The 23,821-nt window shown below is 39.7% G+C and overlaps 1 protein-coding gene across 4 annotated transcripts in view; it reads left to right on the top strand.

Annotated features, from left to right (window-relative positions):
- Window positions 1-23,821, top strand: part of diaph2 (diaphanous-related formin 2) — a 1,158,885-nt gene that overhangs the window by 384,336 nt on the left and 750,728 nt on the right. For all 4 annotated transcript variants that reach the window (XM_061891998.1, XM_061891999.1, XM_061891997.1 and 1 more), the window contains one exon: window positions 4,518-4,634. In XM_061891998.1, coding sequence (XP_061747982.1) covers window positions 4,518-4,634 — 117 coding nt within the window. The remainder of the gene's footprint in view (window positions 1-4,517; window positions 4,635-23,821) is intronic.

Here is a 23,821-nt window from a genome sequence, read left to right as displayed (position 1 = left end):
CCTGCGACACTCACAGCAGATGCATTTCCAACGATAAAGTCAACGAAATCACAAAAGTGAGTTTTGTTGATGTTATTTACTATGTGCTAATAAGACATATTTGCGCACGGCATGACTGCAAGCTAATTGATGCTAACATGCTATTTAGGCTAGCTGTATGTACATATCGCATCATTATGCCTCATTCGTAGCTATATTTGCATTCAGCCTTTCCCTCCACCCACATTTAATGCCAAACAAACACATACCAATCGACGGATTCAAGTTGTACCAGTGGTCAAAAGATGTGAAAGTCCCTCATTTGTTCTGTTCTGTCGTAGCATCGCTACAGACCATAGCGATGCTACGACAGAGATGTGTGGATATCCTGCGACACTCAAAGCAGATGCATTTCCAACGATAAAGTCAACGAAATCACAAAGGTGAGTTTAGTTGATGTTATTGACTTATGTGCTAATCAGACGTATTTGCGCACGGCATGACTGCATGCTAACCGATGCTAACATGCTATTTAGGCTAGCTGTATGTACATATCGCATCATTATGCATCCATTCGTAGCTATATTTGCATCCACCCACATTTAATGCCAAACAAACACATACCAATCGACGGATTCAAGTTGCACCAGTGGTCAAAAGAGGCAGTCGTTGGTTAGAAGGCGATCGCCGAATTGGTCCTCGTTGTTGTTGTCTGTCATGTAATGGCTGAATAGCTTCAGTTTCTTCTTCAATTTCGTTTTCGCTATCTGCCTCCACACTCCAACCATCCGTTTCAATACATGCGTAATCTGAAGCAGTTTTTCGGGATATTGCGTGACGGGTAATATTTTGAAAAAAACTTCGAAAAATAAAATAAGCCACTAGGAACTGATTTTTATTGGTTTTAACCCTTCCAAAATTGTGATAATGTTCCCCTTTAACATAATGTCCTGAGTACAGTGCGTCGTAAGTATTCATGGTGTCCAGCAGGAAGTTAAAAAATGTACCCGTTAATTCCGTCCCTAGCCAGGAACCTGTTCAAGAGGCTTAGCGGGGAGAAGCGTTTAATAATTCACAGATCTTCTCGGAGGCGGCGTGTGAATGAGGCGCCAGACACCTCGACATTGTTATGCAGAGGCAACCTCAAATCCCCACACTTGTAATACCGGCACAAAGCCACAAAGCGCCGGCGTGAGTGACACTTTGTGTTGACACACGCAGGTGAAGCCCATGTTTCACCCCAAAAAAAAAAAAGTCCACTCGGATTAACGACGTGCTTGTGCTGGTTTACAAACGACGTTGGTTTCCAAGGCGTATTGATCGCGGCGCTTCGGGGTACGACTCCAATGCTCGGGCAGCCCCCTTTTTTCCCACCACGTTGTCCGACTTCTTACCCCCGCCTCTTGTTTTGCCACGAGTATCGACCGGGCCCTTCCGTCCGTGTCCGACTTAGCCGGTCCCGGTGCCAAGGAGGTGACTGCGGGCCGCTCATGAATATTAACGAGCTGCCGAGCGCTGATTGATTGACCCGACCACTGACTGGCCTACATCCCGCTGCCACTGCCGCCTATGTTTATTCATTCTTGGGGAGGGAGCGCGAGGGGTCATTGGATGGATTGGCGGTCTGCGTCGGCGGCTCGGTGATGGATAGAAGTGCTTGGATACTCTCCCAGTCCTTCCCATGTCCCCTGGCCAGGTTATAATTGAATCTCACTGGACGGCTAACTCTCCGAGGTGCTGTGCCGAAAGGCAGGGCATGTAGAAGTTGGAGGTGCTCTGAAAGTGTGGCGCTAATTAAAAACCTAGTTGAAAGTGAATTGATAACGAAATAAAATACATTTGGTGCTAGATTTGTAAGTACATCAACTACAAGATGCCTGAGTATATATTTATATTGGGAGGCTTCTTCTCAATATATCTCTTTTATTTAAAGACTTAATGGTAGACATACCAAAGACTATATATATATATATATATATATATATATATATATATATATATATGTATGTGTCACGCCTGTAAATCTGGTTGTATGTTTGATCATGTTTTGTTTTGTTTTCTGAACTCTTCACTTCCTGGTTTTCTTTTGTTACCATGTCAACGCATTAGTTCCCACCTTGTCACGCCCCTGCCCTCAGTCCCGCACCTGTTCCTGATTATCACAGCCAGTATCTAAGTCATTTTCTTTCTGTTCATCAGTCTGGGAACTTTGCTTTCATTGCCTTCATGCCTGCATTGCATTGCATACCTACAGTATGCTGCTCATTCTCCATGCCCACGATTACCTGCCACGCACCTTGCTATTCTTGCCTCCTGTTTTTTTTTGTCTCAGTAAGTGTTTTGTTTTAGTTGTTTAAAGTCATGCCATCGTGCTGTTTATGTCCATAGTTCATTCATGCCATCGTGCAAGTGTTGTTATTTCCAGTTTGTATTTTGTAGCCAAGTTTTATACCTCCTTGTGAGCGCCCTTAGTTTGCTTATTTTTGTGTTTAGTGTATAAATAAATAATAATGTACCTGAATTCACGCCTGGCTCGTCCCGTATTCCCTCCCTCTGCGTCTAAGGAGCAAAACAAATCCATGTCCAGGTGCGACAGTATGTATGTATGTATGTATGTATGTATATATATATGTATGTATGTATGTATATATATATATATATATATATATATGTATGTATGTATATATGTATGTATGTATATATATGTATGTATGTATATGTATGTATATATGTATATATATATATATATATATATATATATATATATATATATAATACAAACCCCCTTTTCCATATGAGTTGGGAAATTGTGTTAGATGTAAATATAAACGGAATACAATGATTTGCAAATTCTTTTCAACCCATATTCAATTGAATGCACTACAAAGACAAGGTATTTGATGTTCGAACTCATAAACTTTATTTTTTTTTCGCAAATAATAATTAGCTTAGAATTTCATGGCTGCAAAACGTGCCAAAGTAGTTGGGAAAGGGCATGTTCACCACTGTGTTACATCACCTTTTCTTTTAAAACACTCAATAAACGTTTGGGAACTGAAAAAAACTAATTGTTAAAGCTTTAAAAGTGGAATTATTTCTTCCCATTCTTGTTTTATGTAAAACTTCAGTCGTTCAACAGTCCGGGGTCTCCGCTGTCGTATTCTACGCTTCATAAAGCGCCACACATTTTCGATGGGAGACAGGTCTGGAGTGCAAGCGGGCCAGGAATGTACCCGCACTCTTTTTTTTACGAAGCCACGCTGTTGTAACACGTACTGAATGTGGCTTGGCATTGTCTTGCTGAAATAAGCAGGGGCGTCAGTTTGAACATCAAATATGTTGTTTTTGTAGCATATTCAATTGAATACGGGTTGAAAATGATTTGCAAATCATTGTATTCCGTTTATATTTACATCCAACACGATTTCCCAACTCATATGGAAACGGGGTTTGTAAGTAAAAGTAAAAAAAAACAAAACAAACATATAATGATAATCAATGCCAAACAATTTGGGGTTAAATCCCAGTGCCAAGGGGCCCTTTATTTAAGCCCCGAGGCGTGTTCTTACATCTTAAACTGTCGCTGTTTTTTATTCTTCTGTGGCAGAACTAAGAAAATCACACGCTAAGTGAAAATGCCACTTTATCATCGCGCTCCTTGTAAATATTTTAGAAGGTTGCATTTCATGTCAGGGCGTCAGCTCCTCATCCGTCACTTGTTTTGCGTGCACATTTTATAAGACGCATTCGCGGAGCTTATTCGCTTTCACAAACAAGTCGACGCTCCGCGGGGACGCGTTTTGTTGTTCCTCCCTCACAAACGAAGTAGCATCCGCGTCGGTTTGTTCTTTAAGTTCCCTAAGAAGTTTGACGAGGACAATCAACTTGTTTAATAACGCGGAAGGATGTGAATTAAAGGCAGTGGCGGACGACATGATGACCGTTTAATGCAACGCAAATACGTAAAGAGTCCTGTGTGCAGGAAGCGCTTGAAGAATGACGAGCCGGGCAGATTCCGACGTCTGACAGATGTGTTTTTAGATGTCCGAGCCTTCAACGTTCCCTCTCGGGGAACGCAAACACCAGACACATAATCAATACCTTTTGCAAATTTAATAACCACGTTTTTTTTTTGTTTTTTTCCTTCTTTGCCGTCAGCTTCAATCAGAAAAGTGACTCTCTGCGTAATTGTTGTTCTGCAAATGAGCTCTTTAAAAAAAAAAAAAAATCACGGAATTAATTGTCTTTTATTTTGAAAGCATCAGAGTGACAGGTAAACCAGAGGGAGTTATTTTATATTTATTTTTTTATTTTTGATTTTTTTTACTCCATACCTCTTCTACTTTTATCGTCTCCCCAAGGACAAGAAAAAGAATGGCGTCTGTGTTTGCTTTTTTGCACAATGATGCCTGTCAGGAAGCGGGCGAGCTGTTTCCTGTTACGCTGCTTTTGAATTGTCCTCGCCAATAAGCTGCATTGATGGATCATGCGGCGAGGTCCCGATCAAGTTGCCGCCCTTAACTCTCTGCCTTCTCCACTGATATGAGTGAGGTGTATCATCTCCTGTCCAACATGGTGAAAGACACGGGCTCCGAGACCTACTTCCTGTCCATCCTACAGCACCTGCTGCTCATCAGGAACGACTACTACATCAGGTAACGTTACCCTCGCTCTAGACGTTGAAATAACGTTGAGCAACTCTAACATAACGTTGAAACATCATGCTTTTTGACAGCGTTTAACCAATGTCGGGATTTGACGTTGATTCGACCGTTGGAATTTGGTCATTTCCCAACCACGATTAGGTCCTGACGAACAACTCAAGCATAACATTCAAAATGAAACAACATGCTTTTTGACGACGTTTAATCAATGTCAGGCGGTGACGTTTATTTGACCATTGACATTTGGTCATTTTACAACCAATATTCTACAACACAAATACAACGTTTAATCAATGTCAGGTTGTGACGTTGATTTGACCGATGAATTGTGGCCACTTCCCGACCGATATTCTCCAACACAAATACGTTTAATCAATGTTGGGTTCTGATGTTGATTTGAAAATTGAAATTTGGCCATTTCCCGACCAATATTCTTCAAAACAAATACAACGTTGAAACAACATGCTTTTTGACGACGTTTACTCAATGTCAGGTTCTGATGTTGAGTTGACTATTTAAATTTGGCCATTTCCCGACCAATATTCATCAACACAAAGACAACGTTTAAAAAATGTTCGGTTGGTACGTTGATATGACCATTGAGTTTTGGTAATTTCCCAACCAATACAATATTCTGCAACACAAATACAACGTTGAAAAAACATGCTTTTTGACGACGTTTAATCAATGTCAGGTTCTGATGTTGAGTTGACTATTTAAATTTGGCCATTTCCCAACCAATATTCATCAACACAAAGACAACGTTTAAAAAATGTTGGGTCGTGACGTTGATATGACCATTGAGTTTTGGTAATTTCCCAACCAATACAATATTCTGCAACACAAATACAACGTTTAATCAATGTCAGGTTCTGACGTTGATTTGAAAATTGAAATTTGGCTATTTCCCGACCAATATTCTTCAAAACAAATACAACGTTGAAACAACATGCTTTTTGACGACGTTTAATCAATGTCAGGTTCTGATGTTGAGTTGACTACTTAAATTTGGCCATTTCCCAACCAATATTCATCAACACAAAGACAACGTTTAAAAAATGTTGATATGACCATTGAGTTTTGGTAATTTCCCAACCAATACAATATTCTGCAAATCAAATACAACGTTGAAAAAACATGCTTTTTGACGACGTTTAATCAATGTCAGGTTCTGATGTTGAGTTGACTATTTAAATTTGGCCATTTCCCAACCAATATTCATCAACACAAAGACAACGTTTAAAAAATGTTCGGTTGGTACGTTGATATGACCATTGAGTTTTGGTAATTTCCCAACCAATACAATATTCTGCAACACAAATACAACGTTGAAAAAACATGCTTTTTGACGACGTTTAATCAATGTCAGGTTCTGATGTTGAGTTGACTATTTAAATTTGGCCATTTCCCAACCAATATTCATCAACACAAAGACAACGTTTAAAAAATGTTGGGTCGTGACGTTGATATGACCATTGAGTTTTGGTAATTTCCCAACCAATACAATATTCTGCAACACAAATACAACGTTGAAAAAACATGCTTTTTGACAACGTTTAATCAATGTCAGGTTGTGACGTTGATTTGACCATTGACATTTGGTCATTTCTCAACCAATATCTTACAACAAAAATACAACGTTTAATCAATGTTGGGTTCAGATTATTTGACCATTGAAATCTGGCCATTTCTCAACCAATATTCTGCAACACAAAGACAACGTTTATTTAATGTTGGGTTTTGATGTTGATTTGACCATTGTAATTTGGTAATTTCCCAATAAATATTCTACAACGGGACGGCGTGGCGGAGTGGGAGAGTGACCGTGCGCAACCCGAGGGTCCCTGGTTCAATTCCCACCTAGTACCAACCTCGTCACGTCCGCTGTGTCCTGAGCAAGACACTTCACCCTTGCTCCTGATGGGTGCTGGCTGGCGCTTTGCATGGCAGCTCCCTCCATCAGTGTGTGAATGTGTGTGTGAATGGGTAAATGTGGAAGTAGTGTCAAAGCGCTTTGAGTACCTTGAAGGTAGAAAAGCGCTATACAAGTACAACCCATTTATCATTTATTTACAACACAAATACAACGTTGAAACAACATGCTTTTTGACAACATTTAATTAATGTTGGGTTCTGACGTTGATTTAACCATTAGAAGATGGTCATTTACCAACCACAATTAGGTCCTGACGTTGAACAACTCAAACATAACGTTGAAACAACATGCTTTTTGACGACGTTTTATCAAAGTCAGATTCTGACATTAATTTGTCTATCAAATTTTGGTCATTTCCCAATCAATATTCTACAACAGAAACACAACATTGAATCAACAAGCTTGTTGACGATGTTTATTAAATATAAGGTTCTGACATTGATTTGACCATAGAAATTCGGTCATTTCCCCGCCAACAACGTGGATCCAACGTCGGACGTCAACATTGTCTGAATTTACAAATTCGACTATTTTACAACGTTGTTTCAACGTCAGTTTTAAAGGACATGTATATTTAATCAAGGTCGTTTCAATGTCTAGTACCTGCTGGGATTTTTCTCCCATTTGGTGATCAAATTTAATAGTTTGTTTTTAGTTTAAACCAGGTTTCCACATACATTTATCCGGTATATATCAAAATGTAGTTCTCAAATCACATTTAGGGCTCTAACTTTAACAATGGGACGGACTTTCGTTTTTGTATTTTTCTCCCTGATTTAATTACCTTTAAGAACCACTTCTTTCAAGACTTTATCAAAGCTCGTTCCTATCTCTATATTTGAACGACTGGAACATCTAAGAACAGAACTGCAATACGACATTTCCTATCAAACTCTACACCAGGGGTCACCAACCTTTTTGAAACCAAGAGCCATTTCTTGGGTACTGATTAATGCGAAGGGCTACCAGTTTGATACACATTTGAATAAATTGCCAGAAATAACCAATTTGCTCAATTTACCTTTAATAAATAAATCTGTATATATAAAAAAATGGGTACCGTATTTTTCGGACTATAAGTCGCAGTTTTTTTTATAGTTTGGCCGGGGGTGAGACTTGGCAAAACTATAAAAAAAAAATATATATATATATTATTTTTTTTGCCTAATCTGCCCCCGGCCAACCTATAAAAAAAAAACTGCGACTTATGGTGCGAAAAATAGGGTATTTCTGTCTGTCATTCCGTCGTACATTTTTTTTTCCTTTTTTGTAGAGAATGAATGATGAAAAAAACTCTTAATTGAACGGTTTAAGAGAGGAGAAAACAAGAAAAAATTAAAATGTAATTTTGAAACATAGTTTGTCTTCAATTTCGACTCTTTAAAATTAAAAATTCAACCGAAAAAAATGAAGAGAAAAACTAACTAATTCGAATCTTTTTGAAAAAAATTAATTAGTAATTTATGGAACATCATTCGTAATTTTTCCTGATAAAGATTAATTTTAGAATTTTGATGTCATGTTTTACCTTTAATAAATAAATCTGTATATATATATTAAAAAATGGTTACCATATATTTCGGACTATAAGTCGCAGTTTTTTTTTTAGTTTGGCCGGGGGTGAGACTTGGCAAAACTATAAAAAAAAAAAAAATATATATATATATATATATATATATATATATATATATATATAGATTTTTTTTTTTTTTCTTTTTGCCTAGTCCCCCCCATGGCCAACCTATAAAAAAACTGTGACTTATAGTGCGAAAAATACATTATTTCTGTCTGTCATTCCGTCGTACATTTTTTTTTCCTTTTTTGTAGAGAATGAATGATGAAAAAAACTCTTAATTGAACGGTTTAAAAGAGGAGAAAACAAGAAGAAATGAAAATTAAATTTTGAAACATAGTTTGTCTTCAATTTCGACTCTTTAAAATTTAAAATTCAACCGAAAAAAATGAAGAGAAAAACGAATTAATTCGAATCTTTTAGAAAAAAATTAAAAAGTAATTTATGGAACATCATTCGTAATTTTTCCTGATAAAGATAATTTTAGAATCTTGATGACATGTTTTACCTTTAATAAATAAATCTGTATATATATAAAAAAATGGTTACCATATATTTCGCACTATAAGTTGCAGTTTTTTTTTTTGTTTGGCCGGGGGTGAGACTTGGCAAAACTATTAAAAAAAAATATGTATATATATATTTTTTTTGTTGTTGCCTAGTCCCCCCCATGGCAAACCTATAAAAAAAACTGTGATTTATAGTGCGAAAAATACAGTATTTCTGTCCGTCATTCCGTCGTACATTTTTTTTCCTTTTTCGTAGAGAATGAATGATGAAAAAAACTCTTAATTGAACGGTTTAAAAGAGGAGAAAACAAGAAAAAAATTAAATTTAATTTTGAAACATAGTTTGTCTTCAATTTCGACTCTTTAAAATTTAAAATTCAACCGAAAAAAATGAAGAGAAAAACGAATTAATTCGAATCTTTTAGAAAAAAATTAAAAAGTAATTTATGGAACATCATTCGTAATTTTTCCTGATAAAGATTAATTTTAGAATCTTGATGATATGTTTTACCTTTAATAAATAAATCTGTATATATATTAAAAAATGGTTACCATAAATTTCGGACTATAAGTCGCAGTTTTTTTTTTAGTTTGGCCGGGGGTGAGACTTGGCAAAACTATAAAAAAAATATATATATATATATATATATATATATATATATATATTTTTTTTTTTTGTTGCCTAGTCTCCCCCATGGCAAACCTATAAAAAAACTGTGATTTATAGTGCGAAAAATACGGTATTTCTGTCCGTCATTCCGTCGTACATTTTTTCTCCTTTTTTGTAGAGAATGAATGATGAACAAAACTCTTAATTGAACGGTTTAAAAGAGGAGAAAACAAGAAAAAATGAAAATTAAATTTTGAAACATAGTTTGTCTTCAATTTCGACTCTTTAAAATTAAAAATTCAACCGAAAAAAATGAAGAGAAAAACGAACTAATTTGAATCTTTTTGAAAAAAATTAAAAAGTAATTTATGGAACATCATTCGTAATTTTTCCTGATAAAGATTAATTTTAGAATTTTGATGACATGTTTTACCTTTAATAAATAAATCTGTATATATATAAAAAAAATGGTTACCATATATTTCGGACTATAAGTCGCAATTTTTTTTTTAGTTTGGCCGGGGGTGAGACTTGGCAAAACTATACAAAAAAAAAAATATATATATATATATATATATATATATATATATTTTTTTTTTTTTTGCCTAGTCCCCCCAATGGCCAACCTATAAAAAAAACTGCGACTTATAGTGCGAAAAATACAGTATTTCTGTCTGTCATTCCGTCGTACTTTTTTTTTCCTTTTACGGAATGTTTTTTGTAGAGAATGAATGATGAAATGACACTTAATAGAACGGTTTAAAAGAGCAGAAAACACGAAAAAAAAATGAAAATGTAATTTTGAAACATAGTTTGTCTTCAATTTCGACTGTTTAAAATTTAAAATTCAACCGAAAAAAATGAAGAGGACAACTAGCTAATTCGAAACTTTTTGAAAAGAATTACAAAAATAATTCATGGAACATAATTAGTCATTTTTCCTGATTAAGATTAATTTTAGAATTTTAATGACATGTTTTAAATAGGTTAAAAATCCGATCTGCACTTTGTTAGAATATATAACAAATTGGACCAAGCTGAATTTCTAACAATGACAAATCATTATTTCTTCTAGAATTTCCGTAGCAAAAAAAATTAAAATAAATTCAAAAGACTTTGAAATAAGATTTAAATTTGATTCTACAGATTTTCTAGACTTGCCAGAATAATTTTTTTGAATTTTAATCATAATAAGTTATTTCACAAATATTCTTCGTCGAAAAAACAGAAGCTAAATTGAAGAATTAAATTAAAATGTACTTATTGTTCTTTACAATAAAAAAAGTAAAATAAATACTAACATTGATTTAAAGCAGGGGTGTCAAACTCAAATACAGAGTGGGCCAAAATTTTAAACGGAACAAAGCCGCGGGCCAAGGTTGAACAAATTAACCTTTTAACAGGGACCCAAACAAGTTTTGCATTGAATATTGAACAAGCAAGGCTTCTATAACTTTATAGTGACATGCACGATAGAGTTTCAAATAAACATAAAAATAATAATAATAAAAAAAATATCAATGGCATATCAAATTATATATTGTAGCGTCCCAGAAGTGTCAGTGCTGCAAGGGGTTCTGAGTATTTGTTCAGTTGTGTTTATGTCGTGTTACGGTGCGGATGTTCTCCCGAAATGTGTTTGTCATTCTTGTTTGGTGTGGCTTCACAGTGTGGCGCATATTTGTAACAGCGTTAAAATTGTTTATTCAGCCAACCTGAGTGTGACCTGATCAAGCATGGCTTGCATTAACTTATGTGTGTGTAAAACCCGCTTATATTGTGTGACTAGGAAGGCACAATGTTTGTATGTAGGAAAAGCGGACGTGATGCAATGTTGTAGAGAAGGCTAAAGGAAGTGCCATTAAAACAATATTTTTGTCCGGGTGGAAATCGGGAGACATTTGGGAGAATGGTTCCCCCGGGAGATTTTCAGGAGGGGCGCTGAACTTCGGGAGTCTCGTGAGGGTTGGCAAGTATGAGGATTAGCGGTGTTAGAGCGGCATCGCCGCTGTATAATACCGGCAGGCCAACGCTAATGTTTAATTTGATATTGCCTCAAGGGCCAAATGAAATTACACGGCGGGCCAGAGTTTGACACCCATGATTTAAATTGTCAGGAAAGAAGAGGAAGGAATTTAAAAGGTAAAAAAAGGTATATGTGTTTAAAAATCCTAAAATAATTTTTAAGGTTGTATTTTTTCCTCTAAAATTGTCTTTCTGAACCTTATAAGAAGCAAAGTAAAAAAAATAAATGAATTTATTTAAACAAGTGAAGACCAAGTCTTTAAAAATATTTTCTTGGATTTTTAAATTCTATTTGAGTTTTGTCTCTCTTAGAATTAAAAATGTCAAGCAAAGCGAGACCAGCTTGCTAGTAAATAAATACAATTTAAAAAATAGAGGCAGCTCACTGGTATGTGCTGCTATTTGAGCTATTTTTACAAAAGGGCAAGCGGGCGACTCACCTGGTCCTTACGGGCTACCTGGTGCCCGCGAGCACAGCGTTGGTGACCCCTCCTCTACACTCACCCTCACTTGGTTTAAAGGCCTACTGAAATGAGATGTTCTTATTTAAACGGGGATAGCAGGTCCATTCTATGTGTCATACTTCATCATTTCGCGATATTGCCATATTTTTGCTGAAAGGATTTAGTAGAGAACATCCACGATAAAGTTCGCAACTTTTGGTCGGTAATATAAAAGCCCTGCCTTTACCGGAAGTAGCAGACGATGTGCGCGTGACGTCACAAGCTTTTAATGGGAGCCACTGGCAGTAAGAGTAAATCGGACCGAAAAAGCGACAATTTCCCCATTAATTTGAGCGAGGATGAAATATTTGTGATATTGATAGTGAAGGAATATTCCATCCATCCATCCATCCATTTCTACCGCTTATTCCCTTTCGGGGTCGCGGGGGGCGCTGGCGCCTATCTCAGCTACAATTGGGCGGAAGGCGGGATACACCCTGGACAAGTCGCCACCTCATCGCAGGGCCAACACAGATAGACAGACAACATTCACACTCACATTCACACACTAGGGCCAATTTAGTGTTGCCAATCAACCTATCCCCAGGTGCATGTCTTTGGAAGTGGGAGGAAGCCGGAGTACCCGGAGGGAACCCACGCATTCACGGGGAGAACATGCAAACTCCACACAGAAAGATCCCGAGCCTGGATTTGAACCCAGGACTGCAGGAACTTCTTATTGTGAGACAGACGCACTAACCCCTCTGCCACCGTGAAGGAATAGAAGACGAAAAAAAGCGACAGCTCCGGGCGACGGCAGTGTGAGCGTTTCAGATGTAATTATACACATTTACTGGGATAATTCCAGAAGATCCCTTATCTGCTTATTGTTTTAATAGTGTTTTAGTGAGATTTTAAAGACATACCTCAAGGTCGGATCTCTGCGTTGAGCACACTGTCTCTCACAGAGAAGCCGAGGAGCCAAGCTCACAGCTGCTACAGGACGACAAATAATTCAATGATGTCTCCGGTAAGATATATATCACGATTTCCCCATCCAAAAATATGCTGGTTGACATAGAGAAAACATGTTCGCTTGGGTTTCGGTGCTAAAGACAGCTGTGATCCACCGCTTTCCACCAACGGCATTCTTCTTTGACGTCTCCATTATTAAATGGACAAATTGCAAAAGATTCAGCAACACCGATGTCCAAAATTCTGTGTAATTAGGTGGTTAAAGCAAACGATTTTTAGCCGTGTGTGTGCGCAGCGCTAATATTTCCTGACAGTCCGTGACGTCACGCGTACGCATCATCATTCCGTGACGTTTTCAACAAGAAACTCCCGGGAAATTTAAAATCGCAATTTAGCAAACTTAAAAAGGCCGTATTGGCATGTGTTGCAATGTTAATATTTCATCATTGATACCGTATTTCCTTGAATAGTAATATGTGCCTGCCTTGAATTACTGCCGGGTAAAACTCGCTCCCCAAATTTATTAGCCTATTCTTACTTTTGCCGTCGGGTCAAATTCGTGAATCACGAGTGACGATTCTCCTGCTGTCATTGTCAAAACAGCGGAGGAGTTTTTTTGTTGTTGCTTTAACTGTGTGTAAACCAGAGGTCTTGTTCCACAGCCATACAGAGTCCACTGATGGTTGTGATATAAACAATTTTAACACTCTTACTAATATGCGCCGCACTCTGTGAACCCACACCAAACAAGAATACCAAACAGATTTCTGGAGGAAATTGGCTCTGTGACACATTATAAATGCAACATAAGAATTACCCAGAATTCCAATCCATCCATGACTCTTGGCTATATTATACACCCGCTAACACCAGACCGAATATCGGATCAGGGCATGCCTAGGTTTTATCGACACCAACATGGACGTGTGGAAAGTCACTCCTACTTGTTGCCAATGCAAACTCCCAACAAACCTTAACAAAAGCAAAGGACTATGACGCTCCGTTTGCAACGTTCAATTATTGAATACTAGTAAAGGATTTTAGAAAAAAAAAAGTGTCAATCACTGGGCCGAGAGCGTGGGAGTGGATCGGCGAAGAGACTGACATTGATGAATTCACTGCTGTCTCGGGCCTTTTTTGCAGACTTCTAAAAAAGAATGTTGCAAAGCGAGAGGAGGACGATGGTGATGATGAGACGAGCGGGATGAATTTATCATAGACAAGTTGCTCTCCCCTCCGAGTTATAAATAATGCATGGCTCGTCTGTGAGGGGGAGGCGCGGTGGGGGTGGAGGATTTCCGTGAAAAACGAAACGAAAACTACAGTCCGGCCTTTTCCACCTCAGCGTGGGCTCGTTTTGACAGCTGTTTTTAATTTAGTGACAACACTAATTGGGTTTTAGTCCAGCTTGAGTCGACGGGAATTACAGTGAATTTGTCGACTAATTTTAAAAATAGCACATCTTTGAAGTTCAATCTGTCAATCAATCAATGTTTACTTATATAGCCCAAAATCACGAGTGTCTCAAAGGACTCGGATCCCACATCAGGGCAAGGAAAAACTCAACCCAATGGGATGCCAATGAGAAACCGCAGATGTGGGATCCAGCATAATAGTGAGAGTCCAGTCCATAGTGGATCTAACATAATAGTGAGAGTCCAGTCCATAGTGGATCTAGCATAATAGTTGGAGTCCAGTCCATAGTGGATCTAACATCATAGTGAGAGTCCAGTCCATAGTGGATCTAACATAATAGTGTGAGAGTCCAGTCCATAGTGGATCAAACATAATATAGTGAGAGTCCAGTCCATAGTGGATCTAACATAATAGTGAGAGTCCAGTCCATAGTGGATCTAGCATAATAGTTGGAGTCCAGTCCGTAGTGGATCTAGCATAATAGTGAAAGTCCAGTCCATAGTGGATCAAACATAATATAGTGAGAGTCCAGTCCATAGTGGATCTAACATAATAGTGTGAGAGTCCAGTCCACAGTGGATCTAACATAATAGTGAGACTCCAGTCCATAGTGGATCTAACATCATAGTGAGAGTCCAGTCCAAGTGGATCTAACTTAATAATGAGAGTCCAGTCGGTAGTGGATCTAACTTAATAGTGAGAGTCCAGTCCATAGTGGATCTAACATCATAGTGAGAGTCCAGTCCATAGTGGATCTAACATAATAGTGTGAGAGTCCAGTCCATAGTGGATCAAACATAATATAGTGAGAGTCCAGTCCATAGTGGATCTAACATAATAGTGAGAGTCCAGTCCATAGTGGATCTTGCATAATAGTTGGAGTCCAGTCCGTAGTGGATCTAGCATAATAGTGAAAGTCCAGTCCATAGTGGATCAAACATAATATAGTGAGAGTCCAGTCCATAGTGGATCTAATATAATAGTGTGAGAGTCCAGTCCATAGTGGATCTAGCATAATAGTGAGACTCCAGTCCATAGTGGATCTAACATCATAGTGAGAGTCCAGTCCATAGTGGATCTAACATAATAGTGTGAGAGTCCAGTCCATAGTGGATCAAACATAATATAGTGAGAGTCCAGTCCATAGTGGATCCAACATAATAGTGTGAGAGTCCAGTCCATAGTGGATCTAGCATAATAGTGAGAGTCCAGTCCATAGTGGATCTAACATCATAGTGAGAGTCCAGTCCATAGTGGATCTAACATAATAGTGTGAGAGTCCAGTCCATAGTGGATCAAACATAATATAGTGAGAGTCCAGTCCATAGTGGATCTAGCATAATAGTGAGACTCCAGTCCATAGTGGATCTAACATCATAGTGAGAGTCCAGTCCATAGTGGATCTAACATAATAGTGTGAGAGTCCAGTCCATAGTGGATCAAACATAATATAGTGAGAGTCCAGTCCATAGTGGATCTAACATAATAGTGTGAGAGTCCAGTCCATAGTGGATCTAGCATAATAGTGAGACTCCAGTCCATAGTGGATCTAACATCATAGTGAGAGTCCAGTCCATAGTGGATCTAACATAATAGTGAAAGTCCAGTCCATAGTGGATCAAACATAATATAGTGAGAGTCCAGTCCATAGTGGATCTAACATAATAGTGTGAGAGTCCAGTCCACAGTGGATATAGCATAATAGTGAGACTCCAGTCCATAGTGGATCTAACATAATAGTGAGAGTCCAGTCCATAGTGGATCTAGCATAATAATGTGAGTCCATTCCATAGTGGATCTTACATAATATTGTGAGAGTCCAGTCCATAGTGGATCTAGCATAATAGTGAGAGTCCAGTCCATAGTGGATCTAGCATAATAATGTGAGTCCATTCCATAGTGGATCTTACATAATATTGTGAGAGTCCAGTCCATAGTGGATCTAGCATAATAGTGAGAGTCCAGTCCATAGTGGATCTAGTTTAATAGTGTGAGTCCAGTCCATAGTGGATCTAACATAATAGTGAGAGTCCAGTCCATAGTGGATCTAGCATAATAGTGAAAGTCCAGTCCATAGTGGATCTAACTTTATATTGTGAAAGTCCAGTCCATAGTGGATCTAACATAATAATGAGAGCCCATTCCATAGTGGTTCTAGCATAATAGTGTGAGAGTCCTGTCCATAGTGGATCTAATTTAATAGTGTGAGAGTCCTGTCCATAGTAAAACTGTGAGGCCAGTCCATAGTGGATCTAACATAATAGTGAGAGTCCAGTCCATAGTGGATTCAGTTTGATAGTGTGAGAGTCCAGTCCATAGTGGATCTAGTTTATTAGTGTGAGTCCAGTCCATAGGGGATCTAACATACTAGTTTGAGAGTCCAGTACATATTGGATCCTGCATAATAATGAGAGTAAGTCCATAGTGGATCTAGCATAATTGTGGGAGTCCAGTCCATAGTGGATCTAGCATAATAGTGAGAGAGTCCAGTCCATAGTGGGTCGAACATAATAGTGTGAGAGTACAGTCCGTAGTGGATCTAGTTTAATAGAGTGGGAGTCCAATCCATAGTGGATCTAGTTTAATAGAGTGAGAGTCCAGTCCATAGTGGATCAAACATAATATAGTGAGAGTCCAGTCCCTAGTGGATCTAACATAATAGTGTGAGAGTCCAGTCCATAGTGGATCTAGCATAATAGTGAGACTCCAGTCCATAGTGGATCTAACATCATAGTGAGAGTCCAGTCCATAGTGGATCTAAAATAATAGTGTGAGAGTCCAGTCCATAGTGGATCAAACATAATATAATGAGAGTCCAGTCCATAGTGGATCTAACATAATAGTGAGAGTCCAGTCCATAGTGGATCTAGCATAATAGTGAGACTCCAGTCCATAGTGGATCTAACATCATAGTGAGAGTCCAGTCCATAGTGGATCAAACATAATATAGTGAGAGTCCAGTCCATAGTGGATCTAACATAATAGTGTGAGAGTCCAGTCCATAGTGGATCTAGCATAATAGTGAGACTCCAGTCCATAATGGATCTAACATAATAGTGAAAGTCCAGTCCATAGTGGATCAAACATAATATAGTGAGAGTCCAGTCCATAGTGGATCTAACATAATAGTGTGAGAGTCCAGTCCATAGTGGATCTAGCATAATAGTGAGACTCCAGTCCATAGTGGATCTAACATCATAGTGAGAGTCCAGTCCATAGTGGATCTAAAATAATAGTGTGAGAGTCCAGTCCATAGTGGATCAAACATAATATAATGAGAGTCCAGTCCATAGTGGATCTAACATAATAGTGAGAGTCCAGTCCATAGTGGATCTAGCATAATAGTTGGAGTCCAGTCCGTAGTGGATCTAGCATAATAGTGAAAGTCCAGTCCATAGTGGATCAAACATAATATAGTGAGAGTCCAGTCCATAGTGGATCAAACATAATATAGTGAGAGTCCAGTCCATAGTGGATCTAACATAATAGTGTGAGAGTCCAGTCCATAGTGGATCTAGCATAATAGTGAGACTCCAGTCCATAGTGGATCTAACATCATAGTGAGAGTCCAGTCCATAGTGGATCTAACATAATAGTGAAAGTCCAGTCCATAGTGGATCAAACATAATATAGTGAGAGTCCAGTCCATAGTGGATCTAACATAATAGTGTGAGAGTCCAGTCCACAGTGGATATAGCATAATAGTGAGACTCCAGTCCATAGTGGATCTAACATAATAGTGAGAGTCCAGTCCATAGTGGATCTAGCATAATAATGTGAGTCCATTCCATAGTGGATCTTACATAATATTGTGAGAGTCCAGTCCATAGTGGATCTAGCATAATAGTGAGAGTCCAGTCCATAGTGGATCTAGCATAATAATGTGAGTCCATTCCATAGTGGATCTTACATAATATTGTGAGAGTCCAGTCCATAGTGGATCTAGCATAATAGTGAGAGTCCAGTCCATAGTGGATCTAGTTTAATAGTGTGAGTCCAGTCCATAGTGGATCTAACATAATAGTGAGAGTCCAGTCCATAGTGGATCTAGCATAATAGTGAAAGTCCAGTCCATAGTGGATCTAACTTTATATTGTGAAAGTCCAGTCCATAGTGGATCTAACATAATAATGAGAGCCCATTCCATAGTGGTTCTAGCATAATAGTGTGAGAGTCCTGTCCATAGTGGATCTAATTTAATAGTGTGAGAGTCCTGTCCATAGTAAAACTGTGAGGCCAGTCCATAGTGGATCTAACATAATAGTGAGAGTCCAGTCCATAGTGGATTCAGTTTGATAGTGTGAGAGTCCAGTCCATAGTGGATCTAGTTTATTAGTGTGAGTCCAGTCCATAGGGGATCTAACATACTAGTTTGAGAGTCCAGTACATATTGGATCCTGCATAATAATGAGAGTAAGTCCATAGTGGATCTAGCATAATTGTGGGAGTCCAGTCCATAGTGGATCTAGCATAATAGTGAGAGAGTCCAGTCCATAGTGGGTCGAACATAATAGTGTGAGAGTACAGTCCGTAGTGGATCTAGTTTAATAGAGTGGGAGTCCAATCCATAGTGGATCTAGTTTAATAGAGTGAGAGTCCAGTCCATAGTGGATCAAACATAATATAGTGAGAGTCCAGTCCCTAGTGGATCTAACATAATAGTGTGAGAGTCCAGTCCATAGTGGATCTAGCATAATAGTGAGACTCCAGTCCATAGTGGATCTAACATCATAGTGAGAGTCCAGTCCATAGTGGATCTAAAATAATAGTGTGAGAGTCCAGTCCATAGTGGATCAAACATAATATAATGAGAGTCCAGTCCATAGTGGATCTAACATAATAGTGAGAGTCCAGTCCATAGTGGATCTAGCATAATAGTGAGACTCCAGTCCATAGTGGATCTAACATCATAGTGAGAGTCCAGTCCATAGTGGATCAAACATAATATAGTGAGAGTCCAGTCCATAGTGGATCTAACATAATAGTGTGAGAGTCCAGTCCATAGTGGATCTAGCATAATAGTGAGACTCCAGTCCATAATGGATCTAACATAATAGTGAAAGTCCAGTCCATAGTGGATCAAACATAATATAGTGAGAGTCCAGTCCATAGTGGATCTAACATAATAGTGTGAGAGTCCAGTCCATAGTGGATCTAGCATAATAGTGAGACTCCAGTCCATAGTGGATCTAACATCATAGTGAGAGTCCAGTCCATAGTGGATCTAAAATAATAGTGTGAGAGTCCAGTCCATAGTGGATCAAACATAATATAATGAGAGTCCAGTCCATAGTGGATCTAACATAATAGTGAGAGTCCAGTCCATAGTGGATCTAGCATAATAGTTGGAGTCCAGTCCGTAGTGGATCTAGCATAATAGTGAAAGTCCAGTCCATAGTGGATCAAACATAATATAGTGAGAGTCCAGTCCATAGTGGATCAAACATAATATAGTGAGAGTCCAGTCCATAGTGGATCTAACATAATAGTGTGAGAGTCCAGTCCATAGTGGATCTAGCATAATAGTGAGACTCCAGTCCATAGTGGATCTAACATCATAGTGATAGTCCAGTCCATAGTGGATCTAACATAATAGTGAAAGTCCAGTCCATAGTGGATCTAAAATAATAGTGTGAGAGTCCAGTCCATAGTGGATCAAACATAATATAATGAGAGTCCAGTCCATAGTGGATCTAACATAATAGTGAGAGTCCAGTCCATAGTGGATCTAGCATAATAGTTGGAGTCCAGCCCGTAGTGGATCTAGCATAATAGTGAAAGTCCAGTCCATAGTGGATCAAACATAATATAGTGAGAGTCCAGTCCATAGTGGATCAAACATAATATAGTGAGAGTCCAGTCCATAGTGGATCTAACATAATAGTGTGAGAGTCCAGTCCATAGTGGATCTAGCATAATAGTGAGACTCCACTCCATAGTGGATCTAACATCATAGTGATAGTCCAGTCCATAGTGGATCTAACATAATAGTGAAAGTCCAGTCCATAGTGGATCAAACATAATATAGTGAGAGTCCAGTCCATAGTGGATCTAACATAATAGTGTGAGAGTCCAGTCCACAGTGGATATAGCATAATAGTGAGACTCCAGTCCGTAGTGGATCTAACATCATAGTGAGAGTCCAGTCCATAGTGGATCTAACATAATAGTGAGAGTCCAGTCCATAGTGAATCTAGCATAATAATGTGAGTCCATTCCATAGTGGATCTTACATAATATTGTGAGAGTCCAGTCCATAGTGGATCTAACATAATAGTGAGAGTCCAGTCCATAGTGGATCTAGTTTAATAGTGTGAGTCCAGTCCATAGTGGATCTAACATAATAGCGAGAGTCCAGTCCATAGTGGATCTAGCATAATAGTGAAAGTCCAGTCCATAGTGGATCTAGTTTAATAGTGTGAGTCCAGTCCATAGTGGATCTAACATAATAGCGAGAGTCCAGTCCATAGTGGATCTAGCATAATAGTGAAAGTCCAGTCCATAGTGGATCTAACTTTATATTGTGAAAGTCCAGTCCATAGTGGATCTAACATAATAATGAGAGCCCATTCCATAGTGGTTCTAGCATAATAGTGTGAGAGTCCTGTCCCTAGTGGATCTAATTTAATAGTGTGAGAGTCCTGTCCCTAGTGGATCTAATTTAATAGTGTGAGAGTCCTGTCCATAGTAAAACTGTGAGGCCAGTCCATAGTGGATCCAACATAATAGTGAGGGTCCAGTCCATAGTGGATTCAGTTTGATAGTGTGAGAGTCCAGTCCATAGTGGATCTAGTTTATTAGTGTGAGTCCAGTCCATAGGGGATCTAACATACTAGTTTGAGAGTCCAGTACATATTGGATCCTGTATAATAATGAGAGTAAGTCCATAGTGGATCTAGCATAATTGTGGGAGTCCAGTCCATAGTGGATCTAGCATAATAGTGAGAGAGTCCAGTCCATAGTGGATCTAGCATAATAGTGAGAGAGTCCAGTCCATAGTGGGTCGAACATAATAGTGTGAGAGTACAGTCCGTAGTGGATCTAGTTTAATAGAGTGGGAGTCCAATCCATAGTGGATCTAGTTTAATAGAGTGAGAGTCCAGTCCATAGTGGATCTAGTTTAATAGAGTGAGAGTCCAGTCCATAGTGGATCTAGTTTAATAGTGTGAGAGTCCAGTCCATAGTGGATATAACATAATAGTGTGAGAATCCAGTCCATAAGGCAGTTTTTTCAAGGTTTATTGGCGCTCTGTACTTCTCCCACGGCCGTGTACTTGAAACCGATACAGATAATTTACGGGCTCCCCACATCTGCGGTCCTCTCCAAGGTTTCTCATTGTCATCCCACTGGGTTGAGTTTTTCCTTGCCCTTAGTGGGCTCTGTACCCAGGATATCTTTGTGGCTCGTGCAGCCTTTTGAGACACTTGTGATTTAGGACTATATAACTAAACATTGATTGATCGAGGTGAAGTTGCATGATTTCCCACGGCACACGAGTGCGCCGCGGCACGGTGGTTGAGAAAACACTGCGCTATTGGACCCAGTGCCGGGGTGTCTGCTGCCGTTGCTCCTTAAGCCAGCTCGTGTTGTCGCTCTCTGCCTGGGGGGGGGGGTTGGTTTATTTTTGATAATTAATCTCTCACTGCAAGCCCTAATTAATGAGAGCGCGTTAAACCCGCCCCGTAAATATGGAGCAGATCTGCTCTTTGGAGCTCGTCGATACGGGGATTACACGGCGCAGGAGAGTGGCTGGAACCACACTCCAATGTGAGCCATCATTGGAGGAAATGGAAGTGCCAGAGTTAAAAAAAAAAAAAAAAAAGTACTAATAATAAAAAAATGATGCAGCGGGACATGCTGGCTTTTTCTGGAGCCCAGCCCTGCCCACCGTGGAGGGGTGCTGACAGTTCTGGGTCACCGCGCGGCCTCGCCCCGCCCTGCCTGGCGGTGGATGGAGGACGGCGAGTGAAAAAATGGGGGCGGCTTATTGAGATAATAACGCGGCTCGCGCGGGTGACAGTTGTAAGCCGAGCGGCACGGCGCTTTAAGCCGCGCCGGGCGACGCTCGTCAGCTCCGTACAATCAGGAGTGGGCGAAAGCTGCCGGCTCAGGCGGGAGTGTATGCCGTGAAATAAGAGGCACCTAAATGTTTATTTTCATTTAATCATTTGCGCTCTCTGAGAAAAACGCCGTGTTACTTTTTTGTGTTGATTGTGTTGGCCCTGCGATGAGGTGGCGACTTGTCCAGGGTGTACCTCGCCTTCCGCCCGAATGCAGCTGAGATAGGCTGCAGCGATTCTCGCCTTTTAGAGGCGGGGCCTCAGTGATGTTGACTCCTGAATAAATAGGACGCGGGAGCTGAACCTTAGAGCGTAGGGCGAGACTGTGACTAAGTGTGCAGCTCCATGCGTTCTCCTCATGAGCTAAATTGAACTATGTCTCTGCATGATTCCTTGCTTCTTGTCTGATTAATAAATGTCATCAGTGTTTGAACCCGACACTCCTCCACATCAAGAGGAGCCAGATTAGGTGGTTCGGGCATCTGGTCAGGAGGCCACGGGGAAGACCCAGGACATGTTGGGAAGACTATGTCTCCCGGCTGGCTTGGGAACACTTCAGGATAACCCGGGAAGAGCTGGACCAAGTGGCTGGGGACTTGGACCTGCTTTGCATAATATATGTGACCACTCCTTTTAGATACGGCCTCAGTGATGTTGATTGTGGAACTCCTGAATAAATAGAGGGCCGCAGGAACTGAACCTTAGAGCGTAAGGCGAGACTGTGACTAAGTGTGCAGCTCCATGCGTTCTCCTCATGAGCTAAATTGAACTCTGTCTCTGCATGGTTCCTTGCTTCTTGTCTGATTAATAAATGTCATCAGTGTTTGAACCTGACACTCCTCCACATCGAGAGGAGCCAGATTAGGTGGTTCGGGCATCTGGTCAAGAGGCCACGGGTAGGACCCAGGACATGTTGGGAAGACTATGTCTCCCGGCTGGCCTGGGAACACTTCACGATAACCCGGGAAGAGCTGGACCAAGTGGCTGGGGACTTGGACCTGCTTTGCATAATATATGTGACCACTCCTTTTAGATACGGCCTCAGTGATGTTGATTGTGGAACTCCTGAATAAATAGATGGCCGCGGGAGCTGAACCTTAGAGCGTAGGGCGAGACTGTGACTAAGTGTGCAGCTCCATGCGTTCTCCTCATGAGCTAAATTGAACTCTGTCTCTGCATGGTTCCTTGCTTCTTGTCTGATTAATAAATGTCATCAGTGTTTGAACCTGACACTCCTCCACATCGAGAGGAGCCAGATTAGGTGGTTCGGGCATCTGGCCAAGAGGCCACGGGGAAGACCCAGGACATGTTGGGAAGACTATGTCTCCCGGCTGGCTTGGGAACACTTCAGGATAACCCGGGAAGAGCTGGACCTAGTGGCTGGGGACTTGGACCTGCTTTGCATAATATATGTGACCACTCCTTTTAGATATGGCCTCAGTGATGTTGATTGTGGAACTCCTGAATAAATAGGGGGCCGCAGGAACTGAACCTTAGAGCGTAGGGCGAGACTGAGACTAAGTGTGCAGCTCCATTCGTTCTCCTCATGAGCTAAATTGAACTCTGTCTCTGCATGATTCCTTGCTTCTTGTCTGATTAATAAATGTCATCAGTGTTTGAACCTGACACT

Source organism: Nerophis ophidion, linkage group LG29 (genome assembly GCF_033978795.1).
Source record: "Nerophis ophidion isolate RoL-2023_Sa linkage group LG29, RoL_Noph_v1.0, whole genome shotgun sequence".
Lineage (NCBI taxonomy): Eukaryota > Metazoa > Chordata > Actinopteri > Syngnathiformes > Syngnathidae > Nerophis > Nerophis ophidion.
The sequence above is the reverse complement of the archived record's forward strand: the minus strand, read 5'-3'. Positions and strand labels throughout refer to the sequence as shown.